Below are 25,683 nucleotides of genomic sequence, written 5' to 3'. Positions count from 1 at the left end.
TAATTATTATTACTGATATATAAAATAATTAATAAGGTTCTATATCATGTTGTTATTTAAATAAATATATATTTATTAATTTATTATGCAATGTATAAAAATTAAAAAATATAATTAAATTACATATTATAATTATTATTTATAATATTTTTATTATTTATTATTATTTTAAATAATTTATTAATATAAAAATTAATTTAAAGATATAAAATTTATAATTAATAAATTTTAAAAATAATATTATAATCTAAAAAAAAATAAAAATAAATCAACTATCCGTTTAAAAAGGTAATTTACTTATGGGTAAAGCTAAATCAAAAGTTAATCCAAACACCTTTAAGCAACTAACCGGGTAAGATCCGACCCGAGGCAAATGCCGATTGCGGGTAGGAGATGATTGTAATGGTGCGTAAAATAAGAAGAAAACTCGCGGCAGTTGCAGACGGAAGAAGGAAAAGAAAGGAAAGTTTTGTCTTCTCCGGGAAACTGCTGTTTAAGCTGTCTCCATATCTGCCACACCAGACCATACCACAGCTGACGCACGCACAGACGCAGTGCACGGCCTCACACTCTCAAGTCTCTATCCTATCCAATCCCTTTCCATAATTACTCTTAAATCCACTCCAATACATCCAAAAAATTTAAGCCCTCATTTATTTTTTGTTTTGTGTATCATCTCCGATTTTTTCAATCAATCTCTCTCTACTGGCGGTGGTGGTGATTTTGGGGCATGGCGCTTCCTGCGGCTGTTGTCATCGTGCCATTGGGACTTCTGTTCTTCTCGTATGGCCTTATTATTAATCTCATTCAGGTATCTCCTGTGATTCTTTTTTTCATTTATGGGTTTTTAGAGATGGCTTAATTCAGTGATTGTTTTTGTTGATGGATTTCGATTTCTGGGTTTTGTTTAAATTTTAGAGTTCCATTTAAGTTTAGGTTTATTTTCTACTTCGTTACGCAATTCAAACACTGTCTCTTAGATGACAGTTGATTTAACCAAAGCTACATGATAATGACTTCTTTTTTTCAGGCTATCTGCTTTGTCCTTATTCGGCCATTGTCTAAGAACACATACAGAACGATTAATCGAGCTTTGGCGGAGTTGTTGTGGCTGGATCTTGTATGGGTTTTTGATTGGTGGGCTGGAGTTAAGGTTTCAACCTAAAAAACTCATCTCTTATCATGACATTTTATTATTATTATTATTATACCTTTACAATTTCTTCAATTTGGCGTTTTTGTTGAGAAGTTTGAATCATCTACTTCGCCTGTGTGGGCATCTGTTGAAGATGATGCTGCTATTGTTCCTGGAAAGTCGTTTCTTGATTGATTAAATGGAATCTCATTCTCTGTCTGTGGATGCTCCTGCATTTCTCTATTTTTGGTCTTTGATGCTGAAAGGCGAAAACAAATTATTGAAGTGTTCTACATGAGATGTGTTTTCAAGTTGAATCTTGAGGATGCTTAAACCACCCAGTAAATCAAGGGTGTTTGCATTCAATCTAAATGGCACACTAAGCTGTATTAATAATTTAGCGTTAAGTATAATTTATGGTTTAATTTGGTTTTTCATTTTATAGAAATTAGACCAGAATGTAATCCTCTGAACTGCATTAAATTGTAAATTTTTGCATATTATTTTATTCCTTAATATTGCATTTAGTATATCTTTTATAGATAGGTCATGATTTTTTTTGGATCTTATATTTGACTTGCATCCAATGAAAAAGTCCAAATTATATTACAAACCAAATTATGGTTTGGTTTCTATGATAAAATGGTTTAGTTTGGTTTTTGAAAATATCTCTATGATGACTAGACCATGCCCAATCGATATGTAGTCGTATGCAACTATTGTTCTTTGTTTGTTAGGCAAGTGATGCTTTTCCTATCTAAAAATGAAAGAGAGAAGGAGGGTTATTGCTTTGAGTTAGATCCATAAAGATTGTGATAATTTAATCTATTGCCATTGTAATTAAAGTTTAGAAGGTACCTAAAATTGGATTTTAAACATGTATAGTGCTTTTTATAGCCATTTTTAAATGGCAGAGTACATAAATTTGCTTGTAGATTAATTAAGAAAGGTTTATTGAACCCATGACCTTTTTTTTTGATATATTACACCATTGACCTTTTGGTGTTTGCCTATTCATCCTTTAACTTTTATTTTTTTAATCAATACACATAATCTTCTTGATTCTTGATGAGTAATGGATTAAATATATCACTTGATATATCTTTTTTCCCCACTTTATAATGGATAAACTTGATGATTTATTCAATTAAATTATTATGAGTTGAGCAAATTTTGGTGCTTATTGATTGCAAAAATAAAAATTCAACAATAGGTTAAGTAAAATTTCATGTGTTTAATCGGTCAAAATAAAATATCAATGGTGTAATAAACTTTTCCCATTTAGCTCAGAGGCAAATCTGTATATTAGGCCATTTTAAAATAATTTGATGTGCATAGACACCTCTTTGTGTGTGCACATTCTTGTTTTGCTGTCATTCTTTAGCAGATAAAATATTTGTAAACTTTAACTCATTGCACTTAATCCATTCAATCTTCAAGTGTTCCAAGTCAGATAAAATCAAATTGACCTTTTTTTTCTTTTGAAAGTGCATAAAATAAGTTATGTGACTAACTAACTATTATAACACAAATACTGTGATATACTGATATAATTTGACAAATAATACAGGAAGACTTACCTATTCACTTTTGAACATTTGCAGTTGTAAATTTGTAATCTTGTGCCTCATTTCTATCTTTTTGAGTAATCTTGCAACTTGTAGGAGAGATCTCCATATCCTTCGGATTAATAAGCCATGGATTGATGTGGATCCATAAGTCTGGCCTTTTGGGCAAGAATTGGCCTCACCATTAGGGTGGCCTAGCTCTTCACTCCCTTAATGCTTTTCAGTGCAAGTTAGTATTTTTCCCCATCCACCGATTGGTAAATCTTTTGTGTTTTTGAAAATCATATCCTTCAAGCAGTTCAAAACTTTGTTACCAAGGATCCAACACCCCCTTTAACAAACCCTTGAATTATATCCTAATCATAGTTTTTCCCCACCTTTTTTCTCCTTACAAGGCTTGCTTCATTATCCTCACCCTCATAACTTATTTGCTCCACTCTCCAAATGGGAAACAAAACATTTCCTCTTTCTCTTGCTCTATTTTCCCTTTGTGTCTTTCAACTTATTCTGCAAGATACCTTTTAGATAGAGCATTACTAAGGAAGTAATAGCATGCAGATGTAGCTTCTGATAATTGTCTATTTTCTATTCTCTTATATTTTTATTTAAAGTCTATCTTCTGGAAAGTTTCAATCTTGATCATTTGTGCCCGCAGGTTCAATTGTTTACAGATCAGGAGACTCTCCATTTATTGGGTAAGGCAAAGCTCTTGTTAACCAAGACAGTGCCTGTTTGTTGTCGTTATCTCATGTTTGGTGGAGGATAAATTAAGGTCTAGTTCAGAAATCTACTCAGTGTCTTATTTGTATGCTCATGCTGTGAATTTTTCAGGCAAAGAACATGCACTTGTCATGTCCAACCACAGAAGTGACATTGATTGGCTTGTTGGATGGGTTTTGGCTCAGGTATATTTAGCTACTTGTTTGGACTGCCATTAGTAGAATACACATGAAAAGCACAATTTAAAATTATGTATATGTTCATTCAGATGGATGCATACCTAGCCACACAAACAAATGCCGAGCTGTTGTTAGTTACCATCAGCATATTCATATAATCTTTTCTTATGCTGTACTCATAGTTTAATGCAGAAATAATTTGAGTTAAAGTGAATTCCATGTGCATCTATGTTCCTGTTGCATTTGAGAATTCATGTCTCCTTTGTTTTCCTTAATCTTTTTATTGCTGGCTAATCACTGAGTTCATTTATGACAGAGGGCAGGATGCCTTGGCAGTGCAATAGCTGTCATGAAGAAATCATCAAAAGTCCTTCCGGTACGTATTAACCCTAAAGGCCTTGATAACTTGATTAAGTTTGATGCCTGAAATTCATTTCTGGTATACGTTTTCAGTTTTAAACATTGGAGTTGAGCTTTCTCCTGCTGAGAATTGGACTAGAATTATTAATTTGTGAATCTAGTCAAATCAATGGATCCAGAACTTAGAAGTGATTTAACAATTAACACCAATATTTGATGTCAGACATCCATGTATGTCGTAAAGGGAGGATAAGTTATCTGAAGAGATTGTTAGCTTAAAGTAGGAACTTAGAGAGAAGCAAAATTCTGAGCAGATGATATTTCTTTCATCCTTCACATGAACTAGTCTTTGATTTCTCCCTCAAAATGCTCTATAAATTAGGCAACGAATGTGATTAAGCAGCATTAGTTACTGAAGATTCCATAATAAATGTAATTATGACAATATCTGAAATATTAGCGTGTTTAAGATATTGCTTCATTTATTTCCATCTCCTTCCAGCTTATTTTCTTATGCCTTTTTATATGCAATGTCATACATTTGCATTTGACTTGTTAGTTTTGTGATCTGCACTTACCCATGCATAGAGGATAATTGCTATTCACAAAATGATGTAGGTAATAGGTTGGTCCATGTGGTTTTCTGAATACCTCTTTCTGGAAAGAAGTTGGGCCAAGGATGAAAACACTTTAAAGGTATGAGTTCATAAGTATGTTCTAGATATGGATGTTTCCTTTATTGCCACTTGCATTGCCATAAATGCATATGTATCTGTGTCTGGATGCCTCTTGATCCTGTTTGAATTTGTTGACTTATGTCTGCAGTCAGGTCTCCAACGGCTAAAAGATTTCCCTCGACCATTTTGGTTGGCTCTTTTTGTTGAAGGAACGCGTTTTACACAGGCAAAGCTTTTAGCAGCTCAGGAATATGCAGCCTCAGAAGGGCTCCCTATTCCTAGGAATGTTTTGATTCCTCGTACTAAGGTCAAATTCTTATTTTCATCCTTTTTACTCCTATGTACAACTTTCTTTCTTTTTCAAGAAGATAAATAGGTAAAGAAGCAACAAAGAAATAGGTGAATAACAAAACCATCTTGGGTTGACCTAATCTATTGGCATGCTCTTTAATAATTGTTTTTTTTTTTTTTAAGTACCTAATGGTTTGGCATTATTAGCTTCAAACTGGTTATCGCTGAAGTAATTTGGCTGAAGTTTATCTATAAGGTGCAACGCGTTTCCTATATTGCCTATTATTCATTATTTATTTGGATTTGCCCCCTCTTAAGTTGTCTATTTTGTGATTAAAATATTGGTTATCTTGTTAATTGTATGTGTTGACATTGGTTTGATTTTTAAATTTGACTTTAGCTTTCTGCTTTGGTTGGGCCATTTCTAAAATTTTCAAAGGTCTTTCCTTGTTTGCTGTTTGAACTTCATTTATGCTGTTCATTAGTTGTACGAAAGCAGAAGCATGTTGGTAATACTTGGTCAAGGATTTATATGAATAGCTAAGTTTCCTAATACCATCCTTGTTTTCACTGAGCAGAAGTTCTTTTAGATGTTGCAGTGGAGTTAATGTGATTACATTTCTTTTAGATGTTGCAGTGGAGTTAATGTGATTACATTCCTTCTAGACTTATCCCCCTATCCCGACCAAATGAAACAATCCACCAAAAACACTCACAGAGAGAGAGAGAGAGAGATCATTATTTCCTCTCTAGGATGGTTTATGCGGCCAGATTATGTAACATAATATCAATGAAACATTTATTATAAAATAGCTTGTATGGAGGAAATTTATTGGAAATTAATTCCAAACTTGTGTGTGCAAAGTGATGTTATTTAATATCTTGCATTTTTTTAAAAAATAAGTGGTCTTCAGATTAGAGGTCTTTCTTCTATCTTGAGAGAGAGAGTAGTTGGACAAGAAAAGAGAAGAAATTGCAGAAGTAAAAAGGGCTTACATTTTCCTTGTAGAAAGATTTCTTTAGGCTAATAGGCTGATTGAAAGGTCTCATGTTGTCTCTCAGCCATGGATTTCATTTCAATCACTTCATTTTGGGCAGAATTATGAAGCAAAAATAATAAATTAGGGACAATAATATCAATGATCTGAAAATATAATTGGGTATCAAGGTCCTGCAAACCTACTGTAATTGAAACATTACTTGTAACAGAATTTTGGTAATTGTAGTAATTTAGTCACCAGCCAAGTTAATTTTCCATGCTCAACATGCACTAATTGAAGATAACGGTGGGCTTGAAGATTTGGGACAAATTGTTGACAAGAACAAGTAGTCTTACCATCAAGAATTTGATTTAGTGACCAGCAACTAAAGGAATGCATTCAGAGATGAATGTAAGGCACTGTTCACCTTGATGAGAAACAAAGGAAGACTTGGAAACTAACCATTCTAATGAACGCCAATATTCGCAAGATGTTGGAAGTAGCAGGGATGACATAAGATTCTCATGATTTCATTGAACTTTAGGCTTTTCTATGCTGCAAACTATTGATTTTATTGGGGTTAATTATATCTATTATACTATTGCTCCATAATTGGCAACTATTGTTAATCTGATGAAAGTTCAAGCAAAGGTGTTTGTGGTGAATTACTTGAAGAAATTGCAGCTAATACTATATTTGAAATATTTGTTCTTTTTTGGCTTGAGAGATTACAAGTTCAAGCAATCAACTCGAGGGTGAATTTTCATCAAGTAGACGGGTCTGATGCATGGGTTCTACAAACCTGCTATGATTAAAATATTATTAATAATAATTGTAGTAGTTTAGTTGGTTTATCTCTTATTTCCTTGTATTTAAGGTACTCCTAGAGCTTTTATCATTCCTATTTTATCTCAAATTGCTGATCTCAAGTGGTCAAGCGTTGTCTGTTTGGCATTATTGTTTGAGTTGCTATCAAGGAAAAACATTATCTTAAAAATGTTCATTAGAGAGCTTTAAAATTTGGTTATAATTTAAATTTGACATGTTTTAGTTATAATAACTTCAAAATAGCGTTTTCTCAAAAAAAAAAAAAACCTTCAAAATAGCAAAACAACTATTTCAAAATGCTTTTTCCAACATCCATCTAAAAATTGCTTTTCCAACAAAGCAGTTTCATTCTCAATGCCAAACAGGCTCAAGTATCTAGCTATTTTCTGCCCTTCACTCCCCATCAATTTTCCCTTTTGGCCAATCTAAGAAGTTCAGTTGTATACATGTGAACTGATTTCTGACCATAGTTATATTATTCGTGGTGCTGGAACAGAATTTGTTTGTAGTCAGAATGAAGAAATCTAGCATGCAGTTGCAGTTTCATCCAATGCCTGGTTCCCACCAGCCCCTTACCTTTGTAAAATTGTCCAAATATAATTTTCTACTCTTATAAATATGGATTTTGTGTGTAATATTAAGGAGAGATTCTAATTAAATAAAATTTTAGTTTGTTCACCTTGTCGTGTAGTCTAGAATTCATTTTTCTTTGTACATTTAAGGATGATCGAGGTTTAGACATGTTCCAGTCATGTCTATTGCTCTTGCATCCTTCATCACTTATGGACACATAATAGGGTGTTGTAGGCCTGGCTACTGAAGTACTGATATAGCCTTGCGTAAGGGAGTAGATGGTAGTTTGAATAAATATCCAAACCAAATTGTAAAATTAGGTTCATAAATTTTAAAACCAAATTAAACTATTTAACTCAAGGAACACAACCAAACCAAACTAAAACATAATGTTATTACTATTATCTTGTTCTTAAAATAGTTTTGGGTTAGGAAATGAGGTTCTCTCTTGGGCTAAAGTAACAGTATATACTGCTTGCAATATAACTTGTGTTTACCTCAAAAAATAAAAGGGAAAATATTTCATAAATATTCTGAATGAATCCCACTAAGGAACCTTGGATTGTTACATTGATACATATTTACTGCTTATGGGTGCTATACAAATCTCATTAGCTTTCATACCATGGTGTGTAGGGTGTATTTATTTATTTGGTGGGGTATTGCATATTGTTTCCTCAATTTGCTTGCTTGTTTGTCTATCTACAGTATATGTTTGCATGTACTTCAGTTTCATTCTTATCAGGTAACTTTATGAGAAATTGCATATGTTGTTGTGTTGAAACCTTCTCCAAATAACAGAAATGTAATTAAATAAAAGGATGTGACTGGGTGTTCTCTTTTTGTTGCTTATTTTCTTTCTTGCTTTTGTGGGTACTTGCTGAATAGCTTGGTAAGAGATAGCAGTGTTGCATTCAAGACTCACTTTTTGTTAAGTTACCCTTGCCCCTCGCCCCTTTTCTTCCTTCTGAATGAAATCAATATATGTGTGAGTGAATTCTATTCAAATTTATATGTGCTTAGTCATCCACCTTGATGGCTTGTACGTTTTGTTTGTTTCAGGGTTTTGTTTCAGCAGTGAGTAATATGCGCTCATTTGTTCCAGCCGTTTATGATGTTACATTAGCCATCCCCAAAAGTTCGCCTCAACCTACAATGCTCAGGCTCTTCAAGGGTCAATCCTCAGTGGTAAGTGAATAATTTTGATAAATATAGAATTATCATTTAGCTAATTAGAAGTATGCTATATAATAGAACAATGTATTCTTATTTTGTTAAATAGTTTTATGTTATAAATTATGAACTCTTGAATTGTAGACAATGATTATCATCGTGCATGTGCTTGAACTCCCATTTAAATTTGATCAAATAATTAAATAATAAAAAAGGATAGTAAGTTACATTAAAAGGTTAGAATATATTAATATGAAATGTCATAATTTGACAACTATAATTAGAGAAATAAATTTACAAAAAAAAAAAAAATAAAGAAAAGGAAAGAAGAGGGAGAGGGGAAAATGGCTGGTGGAAAGAAAAATAGCTAAGGAAATGTGCACTTTTCATAGCAAAAATGAAGTGAAATCTTAAATATTTAAGCTATAGGGTCTAACAAACCTATAGAAAAAGAATCGACCAAATTGTGTGAATAATCGGTTGATTCATATCAATTCATCCGATTCATTATGGATTCTTTCTATTTAGTCACAATTAGGTACATTTGTTATTTACCCTATATATTCAAATCTCTGGGATGGGGAATGGAGTCAAGAATCGTGCGATTCAAATAGAGAATTATGCAATTCAGGTACATTTTCACCTCATAGATTCAAATCACTAGGATGGGGAATCGAATTGAATTGTAAGATTCAAATTGAGAATTGTAAGATTCTAATAACAGTCAACAGAACCTTAAGGATCAATTTCATGAAGCAGTTTACATGTATGATTGAATGTTGAAACAATATCTGTGATGTCTTCTGTTTGGTTTTTCCTTGCTACATGTATGCAACTATTAGAGGACATTTAACTTATATCATCTTTCAACAAGGGAATAACATGGCATTCAAATCCACAGAGAAGCGAAGGATCCAGTGTTTGCTGTTAACATTTTATGTAATAGTGTTGAGCATGATTCCCGTTTTTCCTACTAACTTGACCATTGAACCATTGGGCATCTCTTTATTAAATTTGACCTGGTCATGAATAACAACTGCATGATTCATTGGGCATGCAATGCTTTACGGATAATGTGGTTGATGGCAATGGGATTGGGTAATGAAATGAATGATTGTGTTTTATGTGTTTTCTCAACTATTTATATAATCTGCACAGGCAAGTGAAGCTTGTAGTCGAGTGCGTGTTTTTAAATATTGGCCAATTTGTAACGGAAAATGGGAGGACTGATATGATGTTACCTGATCCATCCACTAGTCTGTTAAAGATCAGATCTGAATTAATCTCAGAAATAGAGATTAAAGCAGAATTATAGAAGATTGGGTGAGAAGAGAATAGAGATTGGATGAGAAGAGAATAGAAAAATATTGAAGAAGAGAGAAAATATTTCTGTTATTGATTCTTGAATGAATGAATACAGGAAAAGACTTCCCTTTTATACAAGAGAAGTGTAACTGCTTGTACAACAGAGTAGTGTAACTGCCTCTAACAAACAACAGAAAAGTCAATTACTAAAGTATCTTTTCCCTCCAAAAATCTCAGCTACCCAACTCTCACTACTTATTACTATTCTTCTTCCTCTTCCTATAATATGTAACAATAACCCCCAAAAAAAAGTATCTTCTTGTCCCCAAGAAGATTGAAACTCAGGAAATTGAGAAAGAATAAAGGTTTGATCCTCCCAGGTAGCTTCTTCTTCAGGTAAATTCATCCACTTGATAAGTCTTTGAAGAACTTGCTGATCATGCCTGGTAATTATTCTAATCTGCAAAACTTTTTCTGGAGTCACTATTACTGTATCATCCTGGAAAAGAGGTAGATCCTGAACAATCACAGTATTGTTGCCAACCTTTTTCTTTAATAACGAAACATGGAACACAGGATGTACAGTGGAATTGGGGGGTAGTTTCAGTTTGTAAGCCACAGTATCAACTTTAGCTTCCACCTGAAAAGGCCCATAATACCTTGCTGCCAGCTTGAAGTTTTTCCTTAAGGCTATAGAACTCTGCTTGTAGGGTTGTAATTTAAGATACACCCAATCCCCCACTTCAAAAATTCTTTCAGACCTCTTTTTATTAGCATATTGCTTCATTCTATTCTGCGCTACTAGCAAGTTATCTCTAACAAGCTGAGACATATGCTGTCTATCTTGCACAAAATCAGTCACTGCACCTACTGAAGCATTCTCAAGGGGCAGAAAAGTCAATGGAGCTGGCTTGTAACCATATAAAGCTTCAAATGGAGACAGTTTCAAGGCACTATGATAGCTAGTGTTATACCACCATTTAGCTAAAGGAAGCCATTTAACCTATGAATGAGGTGCTTGATAACAAAGACACCTCAAATACCCTTCCATACTCTGATTTAATCTCTCAGATTGGCCATCTGACTGAGGGTGATAGGCTGTACTATAAGCAAGCTTAGTCCCCATCATTTTAAACAAATCTTTCCAGAATAAACTTGTAAAAATCGTCTCTATCAGTGATAATAGAAACAGGAAGGCCATGGAGCTTAAAAATAGTATCTAAAAACAATTTAGCAACAGTTGAGGCTGTGAAAGGATGTTGTAATGAAATGAAGTGCCCATACTTTGTAAATCTGCAAATCACCACTAGAATAGTATCATTGCCTTGAGATTTTGGTAGTTGCTCCACAAAATCCATTGTAACATGCTGCCATGCCTGAGTTGGAATAGGTAAAGGTTGTAAAAGCCCTGGAGAGGCACATGTTTCTGTTTTACACCTAGCACAAGTATCACAGCTTTTAATCTAGTCCACCACTGATTTCAACATACCAGGCCGGTAAAAATGTCTGCTCAACCTTACAAAAGTAGCGTTAATTCCAGAATGACCACCTAGATGAGAATTATGGTAAAGAACTAACAAATGCTCTCTCAAATTACCATTGCTGCCCAAATACAACCTATCCTTATGGAATAGCAATCCATTTTTATAGGAATAACCAGGGTGGCCTTGCTCATCTATTGACAAATGAGAGATGAATTCAGCAGCTTTGACATCCCCTTCATAGCTATGAATCAATTGTGCCATCCAAGTAGGCTGCAATGAAGATTGTAAAGCATAAAGTTGACCATCCACAGCAGGTTTCCTTGATAAGGCATCAGCAACTTTGTTTTCAGCCCCCTTTCTATATATAATTTTATATTGCAGCCCCAATAATTTTGAAACACCCTTCAATTGAAGATAAGTTGAGAGAAGGGAGATTAAGGTGGTTTGATCATGTGAAGCGTAGACATACGGAGGCTCCAGTTAGACAAGTACAGCACATTAGGTTAGAGGATAGAAAGAAAAAAAGGGGTAGACTTAAATTGACTTGGAGGAGAGTAGTACAACATGACTTAGAAGCATTACACATTTCTGAGGATTTAACCTAAAATCGTTCAGAGTGGAAAAAGTGAATCCATATAGCCGACCCCAAATTTTTGGGATAAAGGCTTAGTTGAGTTGAGTTGAGTTGTATCCTTCAATTGCAAATTAGTGTGCAACCGTTGCTCCAATAAATGTTTGATACTCTCATGGTCAGTCTTAATAAAGAATGGCCCTTGCTCTAGGTAATGTCTCCATTTAGAGACAGCAAAGGTAATGGCTAGCAGCTCTCTCTCATAGACTGACAGTGCTTTAGTTCTTGGGCCAAAAGCCTTAGAGATAAAGGCTATAGGATGTCCATTCTGCTGTAAAACTGCCCCCATACCTGTCCCACTAGCATCAGTTTCAACAATGAAAGGTTTATTGAAATCTGGAAGTGCTAGAACTGGAGCTTGAGACATGGTTATTCTGAGATGATCAAATGCTCTTTGAGCTGTCTCACCCCACTGAAAAACATCTTTCTTAAGCATGTCAGTGAGTGGTTTACTGATAATACCATAGTGTTGAACAAATTTTCTGCAATACCCAGTTAATCCAAAAAAACTCCTCAACTCTTTGACTGAAGTTGGTATTGGCCAAGACAAAACAGCTTTAATCTTGGTAGGGTCTGTTGCTGCCCCTTCCCCTGATATAATATGGCCTAAATAATCAATTTCAGCCTTGCCAAATGAACATTTACTTAGTTTTGCAAACAATTGCTGCTGCTGCAAAACTTGAAAGACTAATTTCAAATGGTGTAAATGTTGTTCCCAAGATGAGCTATAGATCAAAATATCATCAAAAAACACTAATATAAACTTCCTCAAATAAGGCTGGAAGATGTGGTTCATGAGTGCTTGAAATGTTGCAGGGGCATTTGTTAGCCCAAAGGGCATGACAGTAAATTCATAATGCCCATGATGTGTTCTAAAAGCTGTTTTGTGAATATCAGAAGGATTCATCCTAATCTGATGGTATCCAGCTTTTAAATCAATCTTAGAAAAAATTAAAGCACCATGAAGCTCATCTAGAAGATCATCTATAATAGGAATTGGGAACTTGTCTTTAATAGTAAGATCATTCAACTTCCTGTAGTCAATGCAAAATCTCCAAGAGCCATCTTTCTTCTTAACAAGTAGTACTGGAGAAGAATATAGACTGGTGCTAGGTTGAATGACCTCATTTTGTAACATTTCATCCATAAGTTTCCCTATTTCTATCTTCTGAAAATGTGGGTACCTATAAGGCCTGATATTGACAGGTAATGCTGAAGGTACCAAGGGAATTGAATGGTTGTGACTTCTGAAAGGTGGCAGGCCTTTTGGATCCTCAAAAATCCCATGATACTCATCCAATAATGATTGCAATTCAACTGAATAAGGACTTGAGGGTGTTGCAGTACCTTGAAATGCAACAGAATTACTTGAGAATGCTGCAGTATTTGGAATTACTGAAGAATGTGACTCAGAAACTTGTATGCAAAACAAGGGAGTTTGAAAATCCTTCCCCTGCTTGTGTAAAAGCTGTTGACAACTCATACAATTCAGTAGCTTAGAGTGAGAACCCAAATCACCAATTCCCTGCAAAGTTACTGACTTCCCATCCTTCTTAAAACTGATTTTTGAATTCTGAAAATCAAACAGAATGGGATTACATGTTTTCATCTAGTCAACTTCCAAAATCATATCAAAACTTTCCATTTCCAACAACCTCAAGTCAAAATTGAAAGATTATTGCTGAATCTTCCAGCTAAATGCGGTGCACACACTATTGCTTGCAATTTTTCTGCCATCTGCTACTGTAACAGATATTGCAGGGACTTTCACCAATGGGATCTTCAATTCACTTGCTACTTTGGCATCCAAAAAACTGTGAGTACTACCACTGTCTACAAGAATTAGTAGCTCCCTATTTTGATGCCTTCCAATGACCCTTATAGTTTTAGCTCCTTGAATTCCTTCAATAGCATGGATCGTGAGTTCTTGCCTCTGCACTATCAGGTATATCCCCTTCCATTACATCATGCCATTCCTCCTCTCCTTCCCCTAGTCCTTGCAATTGAAAAACTTCTCCTTCTTTTTCAGACATTTGCAAGGACATTAATGTTTTTTGCTTGCATTGATGGCCAGGGAAATATTTTTCTCCACATTTAAAGCAAGGTTTGGGCTGTCTGATGGAGTTAGAAGCATTGGAGCTGGTAAAATTGGGTTTAATAGCTGGTTGGTTAACAGAAGATTGACTAGTGGTAGGTAAAGTTTTCTGTGCAGACTGATTTTGATTGGTGAAATTAGGTTGTTTCAGATGGAAATTTTGGTCTGCATTAGGTGGTTTAGGGGCATAAGGATATCGTTGAGAATTTTGAACAGTTCTGTAAGTAGTAGGTAATGAAGATAGAGAGTTATTAGGTCTATAATTGCTTTGGTAAGGTCTGGAATAGGCATTAGGTTTTCTGGTATTATTCAAAAGCTGCTCTTGCAATCTTGCAGTTTCAATAGCTTGCGAAAGAGTTGTTGGTTTGAACATTTTGACCATAGGTCGAATATCATCCCTCAATCCACTTACAAAGCTGGACAGAAAATAGGTTTCTCCTAAATGAGGCATTTCCCTTTCCAATCTAATTCTAATGTCTTCAAATTTGTCCTGATACTCCTCAAGAGTACCTTCTTGTCTCATTCTCATAAATTCTTCAATTATATCCCCCAATCCTTCATCTCCAAATCTACCACACAACTCCTTTTCAAAATCTTCCCAAGAATGTCCTCCATCCCCCTTAATCCAGTTATGGTACCACGAATCAGCCCTATCCACCAAAAATAAACTTGCTATTCCCACCTTTTGATCCTTAGGAATATCATACACTTCAAAGTATTTAATACATTTCCTAAGCCAAACCCTAGGTTCTTTACCATCAAAAGTAATCAACTTAACTTTGGGCAAAAATCTGGACATACCTTCAACTTCAGTTGTAGATCCAGCACTATTAGCCCCTCTCTGACCTGTAGTAATGTTCTCCCTTGGCGCAGGAAGTATTCCCCTTCCTCCAAGAGTAGCCATAGAAGTACCAGCCTCCTCATTGTCTCATGCTGGTTTCCTTTGGCCTTCTCAGCCAAATTTGCACCAAACAATGATCGGAACTCCTCCAGGATAATTTTCCTGGTATCAATTGCAGATTGCTTGATTTCCTCCCTCAATTCTATTGCAGATTGCTTGATTTCCCCACGCAATTCCTCCTTATTTTTCTTAAAATCCTCTTGTAAAACCCTAACTTGTTCCTCCAACTCTGAAACCCTAGATTCTTGGGTAACTGTTCCAGATCTAGTCATCTTGCGACACTTCAGATCTGAAATTGGCTGGTTCCCTCACACTACAAGCTCTGATACCAAATTGTTAAAGATCAGATCTGAATTAATCTCAGAAATAGAGATTAAAGCAGAATTATAGAAGATTGGGTGAGAAGAGAATAGAGATTGGATGAGAAGAGAATAGAAAAATATTGAAGAAGAGAGAAAATATTTCTGTTATTGATTCTTGAATGAATGAATACAGGAAAAGACTTCCCTTTTATACAAGAGAAGTGTAACTGCTTGTACAACAAAGTAGTGTAACTGCTTCTAACAAACAACAAAAAAGTCAATTACTAAAGTATCTTTTCCCTCCAAAAATCTCAGCTACTCAACTCTCACTACTTATTACTATTCTTCTTCCTCTTCCTATAATATGTAACATAGTCTAGGACAGTGGTGGTACTGGCTGTAATGTTTGATATGGCTCATGCTGATAGAGTGAAGAACAAAATTGTAAATAATCAGAATAGAAATGGAACTTAGCTTGTTTTTTTTTTTTATAAAATAGAGAATGCTCATACAGCAATTAGAGTTACTCTGTTCCTTTAAAATAAAACAAACCAGGAGACACTCTCCCCAACCAGCTTCAAGCTAGCTCTTAGCAAAATGCTAAATACATAAACCCAACAACCGGGAGACACTCTCCCCAACCAGCTTCAAGCTAGCTCTTAGCAAATTGCTAAATACATAAATCCCTCCTCCTTCCCTCTGCAATTTTTCATTATTTATATACAAAGAAAATGCTTCAACAGTACTAATTGCCATGCAATTCTTCATCCGCAATTTCCTCTAACTGCTTAACTTCCCAATGACTCAGCTCATTGCCAGAATCTTCTATTCCTGCCAGCTCATTCTTCTTTCCCAGCTTCTTTCTATAATATACCCTTAAGGGCTTTGGTGCTTGATCTTGGCCCAAGTCTTCATGATTCACTAATGGGCTGCTTCTATCAGTACTTCGCCCTTGGAGAACAACCTTGTCCTCAAGGTTGGCAGCTGGAAATTGATTCACAAAATCAACATATGACATCCAGGTAGCATCCTCTAGGGGTTTGCCCTTCCATTTGACTAAGACCTGTAGCACTTGAATCCCATTAACTACTTCTAATCTTTTCTGCAATAAAGTCTCAGGCTCTACTAACTCATCATCAACTTCCATGTCTTTAGGTAAATTAGTAGCCACTGGATGCTGTCCAACAACCCTTTTTAATTGAGAAACGTGGAAGATGGGATGTATTTTTGATGACTCTGGTAATTGCAACTTGTAAGCAACTGCACCAATTTTCTGAATAATTGGAAATGGACCAAGATAGCGGGCTGCTAATTTTGGATGAATGATCTTAGAAAGAGTAGACTGTCGATGAGGGCGAATCTTAAGGAAAACAACATCCCCAACCTTATACTCCACTTCTCTTCGATGCTTATTAGCAGCCCTAACCATGCGTTGTTGAGCTCTATTGAGATTATAAGACAGTTGGCGGAGCAATTCATCTCGGGTGGACAAGTCTTGAGCTACTGCGTCAGCTTTAGTTTCACCAGGTAAAAATTGAGTGAGAGTGGGAGGAGGTCTCCCATAGACTATTTCAAATGGAGTCATTCCTGCTGCTGAATGATAACTAGTATTATACCAGTATTCAGCCCATGATAGCCATTTACTCCAGTGTTTTGGCTGTTCAGAAATGAAACAACGAAGGTATGTCTGAAGCCCCCTATTCAACACCTCTGTTTGGCCATCTGTTTCAGGGTGATAAGCAGTACTCATCCTCAACTGAGTGCCCTGAAGACGGAAAAGTTCAGACCAGAAAAGGCTAAGAAAGATGGGGTCGCGATCACTTACTATTGACCGAGGCAGGCCGTGTAGTTTTACTATTTCTTTAGCAAACACGTCAGCCACGGTGCGAGCAGTATAAGGATGCTTTAACCCAATAAAATGGCCATATTTAGAAAAACGATCTACCACCACTAGAATTGCATCCATTCCGAATGAGCGAGGTAAACCAGTAATGAAATCTAAGGAGATGTCTTCCCATACTCGATTAGGAATTGGCAGAGGTTGTAACAACCCTGCTGGAGATGAAGCTTCATATTTATGTTTCTGACATATCAAACATTCTGCCACAAATTGTTGAATTCGTTTCATCATGCCTGGCCAATAAAAGTTTGAAGCAAGTCTTTTGTAAGTTCTGAATGCTCCAGAATGCCCTCCAGTTGGAGTACAATGAAACTCAGTCAGAAACTTAGGTATCCATTCTGATGATGCAGGTAAGACAATACGTCCCTTGTAGAAGAGATGATTCTGAATTAAAGAGTAATGTTTGTGAGAATGAGGATGAGTTTGAAGGTCTTGCATAATTTTTTTAAGTTGAGGATCAAGAGCAATTTCCTTCGCAAGCTGAGACCAATCTATCCACTGTGGAAGAGAAATAACCTGCAATTCTAGTTCCCCATCCCGCCTAGAAAGAGAATCCGCTGCTGCATTTGTTTTTCCAGGTTTATAAGCAATTTTAAAATCATAACCCATCAACTTTGCACCCCAAAACTGTTGTGCAGGAGTATGCAATTGCTGTTCCACTAGATGCCGTAGGCTACATTGGTCTGTGTGGACTAAAAATTTTCTGCCCAAAAGATAAGGGCGCCAATGGTGTACTGCCAAGGCTAAAGCCATCATTTCCCTTTCATATGTTGATTTAGAGAGGTTTTGAGCAGATAAAGCTTTGCTAAAAAAAGCAATAGGCCTTCGATCTTGAGTCAAAACAACACCTAAACCTTTTCCCGAGGCATCGCATTCTAAAACAAATGTTGTAGAAAAATCCGGAGCAGCCAAAACTGTAGAAGAAACAAGAGCATTTTTCAAAGAAAGAAAAGCTTCCTGAGCTTGAGGTGTCCACTGTAATTTCCCCTGAGATTCTTTCTTAAGTAATTGAGTAAGAGGTTGTGCGATCAAGCCATAATTCTTTATGAACCGTCTATAATAGCCATTTAACCCTAGAAATCCCCGCACTGCCTTCAATGTTTGCGGTTGTGGCCAATTGAGCACACTAGTTACTTTTGCAGGATCCATTGTGACACCTTGTGCTGAAACTATATGCCCCAAATATTCAACCATTGTTCTCCCAAATGACTAGATAAAGTCCGTAATGAAAGTATTAGAGAAAAGGTAGGAGTGGTGCCAATTGAAGATAAGTTGAGAGAAGGGAGATTAAAGTGGTTTGGTCATGTGAAGCGTAGACATACGGAGGCTCCAGTTAGACAAGTAGAGCACATTAGGTTAGAGGATAGAAAGAAAAAAAGGGGTAGACCTAAATTGACTTGGAGGAGAGTAGTACAACATGACTTAGAAGCATTACACATTTCTGAGGATTTAACCCAAAATCGTTCAGAGTGGAAAAAGCGAATCCATATAGCCGACTCTAAATTTTTGGGATAAAGGCTTAGTTGAGTTGAGTTGAGTTGTTCTCCCAAAAGAACTTTTCTTCTTATTGACCCGAAATTGGTTTGTGGACAAAAGCTGAAATACCATTTGCAAATGTCGCAGGTGTTCCTCCCAACTTGAGCTATATACTAAGATGTCATCAAAGAAAACCAAAATAAACTTGCGCAAGTATGAGCGGAATAAGTCATTCATGGTAGCCTGAAAGGTTGCTGGAGCGTTCGTTAATCCAAAGGGCATTACCACAAACTCATAATGGCCAGTGTTAGTCCTGAAAGCAGTCTTTGGAATGTGCTCCTCGGCTACCCGAATTTGATGGTAACCCGATTTAAGATCTAGCTTGGAGAAATATTTTGCCCCGTTGAGCTCATCTAACATTTCGCTGATCACCGGAATGGGGTATTTATTCGGAATGGTAGCTTTATTTAGAGCCCGATAGTCCACACAAAAACGCCAACTGCCATCTTTCTTTCGTACCAATAGAACCGGACTCGAAAAAGGGCTAGAACTGGGTCTGATAATTCCTGCAGCAAGCATTTCCCGCACTAACTTCTCTATCTCATCCTTTTGAAAATGAGTATATCTATATGGTTTGACATGCACAGCAGTGGTGCCAGCAACCAAAGGAGTAATATGATCATGCTGCCTATGGGGGGGTAGAGATTCAATATCACCAAAAACATGCTGAAATTGATTCAGAAGTAACAGCAATTGATTTTGTTGAGATGGAGAGATTTCATTTTCAAATTCATAAGTAGCTGCTACATTAGATAATTGCCATAAATATACTGAATAATCAACATCAATAATTTTGTGCAATTGAGAAACAGTTACCGCAGATCTTGTAAGAGAAAGGTTGCCCGAGAGGGTAATAACTTCATGTTTCCAAGAAAAAGACATTTGCATAGTGGCCCAATTGATTCGAACTTCCCCCAAAGTTTCCAGCCATGCTACTCCAAGAATAATATCGACACCCCCCAACAGAAATAGATAACAATCAGCTGTAACTTCCAGATTTCCCAAATCGATTTGAAGTTGTCGACAAACACCCATTGATTGAACCCTATGGCCATCACCCAATCGGACACCAAAAGAGGGCGTTGATTCAACCATTAAATTGAGTTTGGAAGAGAGATTACCTGCAATGAAATTGTGGCTGGCTCCACTATCGATAAGAACCGTGACATCAGTACCATGAATTTTGCCCTGGAGCTTCAAGGTTTTTGGTGATGAAATGCCTCCAATAGAATAAAATGGAAGGTCCATAGTGTTGAAATGAGCCTCATTAATCACTTCAATCTGAGGAGGGTCAAGTTCTGATAAACCCAAATCAGGATCTGGTGGTTTCTCTTCATCATCGCCAATAATTAAAGCTCTCAAAGACTTGGTTGGGCACTCATGCATGGGGTGGAAGGGCTGCTTACATTTATAGCAGAGTCCCTTAGCTCGCAAGTCTAGGAATTCTTGGTGGGTGTAGTGTCGGGTGCCCCGGTTGCGAGAGAAAGTGGCAGATGGCTGAGGTGGTGTCGTTGTTGTGGGAAGAAAGGAAGGCTTAGATGGACCAGAAGAGTTGTGGTCTGGAGATTTTTGTACTGATAACTCTTGTAATTTAGAAACACTAGAAATGGGCTGGGTTTTAGTAACAACAGAAGCCCCATAACTTTGTTTACCCATATCCATTTTAGGGCTAAACCCAGGAGGAGACCAACGAATTCCACTGTCATTCCATCGCTTCAGTTGAGATGCTGACTGTAGAATAAATTGATTTTCCAACTCAAGTTCACGAGCCAGAGTCATAGTGCGAAAGATATCTGTGGAATCTTGAGAGTGAATGTGCACTCGAATATCATCACGTAAACCACTAAGGAAAAAACCCAAATACTGTTGGTCTGACAAGCCTTCAATTTGAGAAACAAGAGCTACAAAAGCATCAATATAAGCATCAACAGAAGAATCTTGACGCAAAGTAGACAAGCGTTCATAAGGATTGATTCGCATATTTCCCCCATAACGATGCAGGAGTTCCAGAGTAAGCTGGGACCAAGAAAGATTGGGTGTACGCAGACGAAGCCAACGCAACCAGTGCAACGCCGGGCCTTCCATGCACACCAAGGCAAGTTGAACTTTCATCTCCTCTCGCGTATTGTTAATGGCGAAGTATTGCTCTGCTCTAGCCAACCAAGCAACCGGATCTACCCCATCAAAGTTCGGAAGCTCAACTTTCTTAATAGCAAGGGACGAATCATTAACGACAACTGGTTGGGTTGCCGGATAAAGAGTAGAAGTTCCAACAGCGTCAACTATAGCAGGTGGAGTGACTGGATGAACAGTGGAAGTGCCGTGGGTAGGAGACTGAAGAGAAGGGTCCACTTCCTGAACTGTAGATTTGCCGAGAGCCATAGAAGAAAGCAATGATTCTATGCGAGAGAAACGCTGGTCCTGTACTGCTTGAAAAGAAGACATACATTGCTCTTGTTCAAGTTTCATGGCGGAAACCAACTGTTGTAAGTCTGTGATGTTCTTCTCTACCGAATCAACTCGTCCCTCCATTCTTGTTTTGGGCATGGAGGAAAAACAATGGCAGGTCGGACCAAATGATAGAGTGAAGAACAAAATTGTAAATAATCAGAATAGAAATGGAACTTAGCTTGTTTTTTTTTTTTATAAAATAGAGAATGCTCATACAGCAATTAGAGTTACTCTGTTCCTTTAAAATAAAACAAACCAGGAGACACTCTCCCCAACCAGCTTCAAGCTAGCTCTTAGCAAAATGCTAAATACATAAACCCAACAAACCAGGAGACACTCTCCCCAACCAGCTTCAAGCTAGCTCTTAGCAAATTGCTAAATACATAAATCCCTCCTCCTCCCCTATGCAATTTTTCATTATTTATATACAAAGAAAATGCTTCAACAGTACTAATTGCCTTGCAATTCTTCATCCGCAATTTCCTCTAACTGCTTAACTTCCCAATGACTCAGCTCATTGCCAGAATCTTCTATTCCTGCCAGCTCATTCTTCTTTCCCAGCTTCTTTCTATAATATACCCTTAAGGGCTTTGGTGCTTGATCTTGGCCCAAGTCTTCATGATTCACTAATGGGCTGCTTCTATCACATGCAGTCTAATTTCAGCTGATTTGGCCCTGTATACTAGCTGATTCCAGCACAAGAGGAGAAGAGGGTGCAGGGCCGCAGGGGGTAGTTTTGTGGGGGGCATGCCTGGGAGTGAGTATGGTCATTTTAAAACTTAATGTGTATTCCTAATGTTTAAAATGATCTTTTTTTACTTATAAAAACCTAATGCATGGTATTCTTTGGTGTACCACAAAATTATAACCTAATGCATAGCAATTGGACAATGAATCCTTATTTGTCTTTTTTTTTTAATATCAAATTCTTGAAATAATTTGGTATGTTAATGCATTTATATAAGAATATGATTTATGTATATAAACTGTAAAGTTAGTTTCTTGAATTTTTATTTCAAGATTTTTAATTTGAGTTAATAGTCAGTTTTGAATAATTTTTACTAAAATACTGTTCAAAAACAAAATTATTATTGCAATAATTGTGGTTAACCATTTATTTTGTAAAACGTTGCAAAAGGATCTATGTGGCAGACCCCAACTAGTTCAGGATTAAAGTTTCGTTGTTATTGTTGTTGAGAGAATTTACATATTTTATATTCAAATAAAATTTGTTAAATAATATGATAGCACTGGCTACAACTGTTACACTTTGGTTAGGACACTATGTAATAGTCACATCGATATGATGACTGTGGCAATGATTTAAAACCTTGGGCTGGCAATTCAGTTCTGCAGTTGGTAACTAAGTTTCACTTCATAGTAATTTTGATAGTTTGTGTTTTGCCAGTTGTCTAGTGCAAGAAAGTATAGATTTATTGAATTCATTGGGAATATGATGAATATGCAAAGAACCGAGTAAAAAAAAAGTAGGCTATTTTATGTGTATGAACTCTAGTTTTTCTTTCTCTTGGGGGAGATTGGATTGGAAAAGACAATTCATATAGAAACATCCTAAACAATTTGGAAACTACCCACTGAATGCTTTAGGGTGCTTGTTCATGCATTTTAGTTTTCCCTTTTTATTGGGTTTGGGAGTATGGTTAGAGGAGATAAATCATTTGGAAAATATTCTAAAAATTTTGAATCTATGTAATTTGAGCTTCTGAGTAGTTTGTTTCTTTGCCAAGAAATAACTGTATGGAATTCATTTCTTTGAATGGTAAAAACACCTGTTACCCTCTTGCAGGTGCATGTACACTTGAAACGGCATTTGATGACAGATCTACCTGAATCAGATGATGCTGTTGCGCAATGGTGTAGAGATATTTTTGTTGCAAAGGTATGTGTATACTGTTCAACTACGTGTTGCAGGGTCTGACACTCTGACAATATAGTTTTATTATGTGTCTGAAACTTTGCATATGAAATTGTAAGTAAAAGTGAGAGTGAACTTTGTGATGATGTCTGTTTGAGGTCTGTGCAATGCAAATGCCTATGTGTTCCAACTTACTTATCTGGTGAGCAATTAGTTTAAGTTCCTTCTTGTGATTTTCTTAATGTTTGCCTTTTTGCGTGCTAGGATGCATTATTGGACAAGCATAACACTGAAGACACATTCAGTGACCAAGAATTGCAGGACATTGGCCGACCAATTAAGTCTCTTGTGGTGAGACACTGATTTTAGTAACTCAACCAAACTACATCTTAAATCATTTGTTAAGGGTCGTTTACTGGGTTACCTTCTTTGTGTTCAGATTTTGCAGTTCTATTAATTCTTCCATCATTTGACCAGGTTGTTACGTCCTGGGCATGCTTGCTTGTTTTTGGGGTCTTGAAGTTCCTCCAGTGGTCTTCACTTATGTCCTCGTGGAAGGGTATTGCGATATCGTCATCCGCACTGGCTGTCATTACTGTCCTTATGCAGATATTGATTCGATTTAGTCAGTCAGAGCATTCGACACCTGCCAAGGTTGTCCCAGCAAAGCCCAAGAATGCAGGAGAGCCATCAGAAACAGGACAAGACAAACAACATTAAGTCACATTCTGTTAGTTAAATCTCACACATAGCAATAACTTAATCAAATGCCTTTTTGTGATGATACATTTAGTGTCTCCCTCTCTGTAAAACTTGTATGTTTTCATTTTAGGGTAGTATGAACAGTTATGTCTTTAATTTTGTGAGTTGCACATATTGTATGCATGTCAGTTCATTTTTGTCCAGTCAATTAGGTTCATTCTGTACATTGTATCAACAGTGGCTCTAGCATGTATGTATCAGTGCTCTGATTAGGGCTAGTCCTTCGCCCTTCCTTTCTTTTTTTTATAGCGAAAATTAATGACAGGTTTTGCCTAGGGCCGAGCATGGTTCCTACGGTTCCGGATTGAATTTATATTTATTGTTTTAGTTATTCTTCATTGTTTTAGTTATTCTTCAAGAAATGTACCAAATTAAAGAATCAATTTTATACATATGATTTTTAGATATATTTTATAATTTTAATAAAAATATGTAAATTTATATATAATTAAGATTGTAATATATATATATATATATATAGTGTGTGTGTAACTTAATGTATCTTTAATTAATTATAAGTGTATATAGTTTAATATTATTTTTTATGTTTTCTAACTTTTTAAAATAATTTTAGTGTTAAATACATTAAATTATTTTATGATCCTTAATTAAATGATTAAATTATGTGTTAGTCATATAATACATTTTTTAATTATTATATATATATATATATATATAAAAGTGTATGAAAGGGTAAAAGGACATTGGCGTTGGGAATAATACCCTCTTAATTTATATTATTTATAAAAATATCAATAAAGGAGTAAATTTAATTAGCTATTAAAATTAATTTATTATAAATTTTTATTATTTCAATTAATTTTAAAATTTATATAAATTTAAAATTTTTAATTTTTATAAAAATTATTAATTAATTAATCTAAATTAAAATTTTAATTTTAATAGAAATTCTATTAATGTTAAAATTTTGAAAGTTGCACAAGGTTGGATTTCCTATTTGCATTCCCGTTTATATAACATAAATTAGAGACTAAAATTCATCCATTATTTTTAGCAACAGTATATCTATTGTTAATACTTATAGAATTAAAAAGATTTTATATAAAATCTTTACGAATACTTTTTATTGATAATATATCTGTAGTTAACACTTTTAGTAATAAGTTATTTTATACAAATTTATTACTAATAATTATTAGCTACAAGTAATCCATTTGTAATACGTTCAGTAATGAGAAATTATTTAATATAAATACATCGTTAATAATTTTTGCTAATGACTTATCCATCGCTTAATATAAATAATTTTAATTTATAATATTATTATAATTAATATAAATTAAAATTTTAATATTAGTGTAATTATACTAAAAATCCTATATAATTATATATACTTAACTCTATATGTATTATTAATTCATTAAAATTATTCATTAATTACAATAAAATTAATAAATAACATTAAGCATCGAATCTCACTTATATTAATTTATTTTTTAATTATTCTAAATATTTATAAACTTATAATATTAAATTATAAAATTAATATAAAAATAACTATTTAATTAACATAATTATAAAATTATTATCAAAATTAACTATTTAATTAAATAAAAAAATGTTTTTTTATAAAATTTTAATCATATTTAATGGCAAATATTTTATTTGTTATAAATTTATAGCTTTTTTAAATAAAATATTAGTGATGCTGCTGTGAGTCTTCTGGATATTTGATTTGCTCCCTTTGATTGGACCGAAGTTCACCTGAGAATCAAAAAACAAATGAGAGTCAATAGTTAGTTTGCGGCAACTCCGATGTTCAAATCAATAGTAAAAATAAACTGAAAAGATAAGTATTAACTAATTTTTGTGGAGAGTTTCTATAACGTACCTTGATATGAGCCTTCACTTCCTTTATATAAGGATTGGGGTGAAATCTAAACTAGATATTTGCCCATTCCTTACTTAGGTCATAACATAATATATCTCAAAAGT

At 35.3% G+C, this 25,683-nt stretch overlaps 1 protein-coding gene across 2 annotated transcripts; it reads left to right on the top strand.

Annotated features, from left to right (window-relative positions):
• Positions 1–387: 387 nt before the first annotated feature.
• LOC110652212 (1-acyl-sn-glycerol-3-phosphate acyltransferase 2) lies at positions 388–23,945 on the top strand. Of its 2 annotated transcripts, none has more exons than XM_058143803.1 (11): positions 388–576; positions 1,031–1,153; positions 3,359–3,398; positions 3,535–3,608; positions 3,919–3,978; positions 4,581–4,658; positions 4,788–4,946; positions 8,374–8,499; positions 22,897–22,989; positions 23,230–23,316; positions 23,443–23,945. In XM_058143803.1, exons 1-11 carry the CDS (start codon positions 394–396, stop codon positions 23,683–23,685), a joined length of 1,266 nt encoding a protein of 421 aa, XP_057999786.1. In that variant the 5' UTR covers positions 388–393; the 3' UTR covers positions 23,686–23,945. The 2 variants fall into 2 exon arrangements, with proteins under 2 accessions (XP_057999786.1, XP_021663460.1); XM_021807768.2 differs by having other exon boundaries at positions 390–811.
• The last annotated feature ends 1,738 nt before the right edge of the window (positions 23,946–25,683 follow it).

Source organism: Hevea brasiliensis, chromosome 3, assembly GCF_030052815.1.
Source record: "Hevea brasiliensis isolate MT/VB/25A 57/8 chromosome 3, ASM3005281v1, whole genome shotgun sequence".
Lineage (NCBI taxonomy): Eukaryota > Viridiplantae > Streptophyta > Magnoliopsida > Malpighiales > Euphorbiaceae > Hevea > Hevea brasiliensis.
Note: the sequence above shows the minus strand (reverse complement) of the source record. Positions and strands in the feature narration are given on the sequence as shown.

Bases quoted from the DNA above. Each gene is read 5' to 3' on its own strand.
- LOC110652212 (XM_058143803.1), top strand. From the start codon at position 394: ATGATTGTAATGGTGCGTAAAATAAGAAGAAAACTCGCGGCAGTTGCA. The intron at 3,979-4,580 runs GTACGTATTAAC...AAAATGATGTAG, and splicing joins AATCATCAAAAGTCCTTCCG to GTAATAGGTTGGTCCATGTG. The intron at 22,990-23,229 runs GTATGTGTATAC...TTTGCGTGCTAG, and splicing joins GAGATATTTTTGTTGCAAAG to GATGCATTATTGGACAAGCA.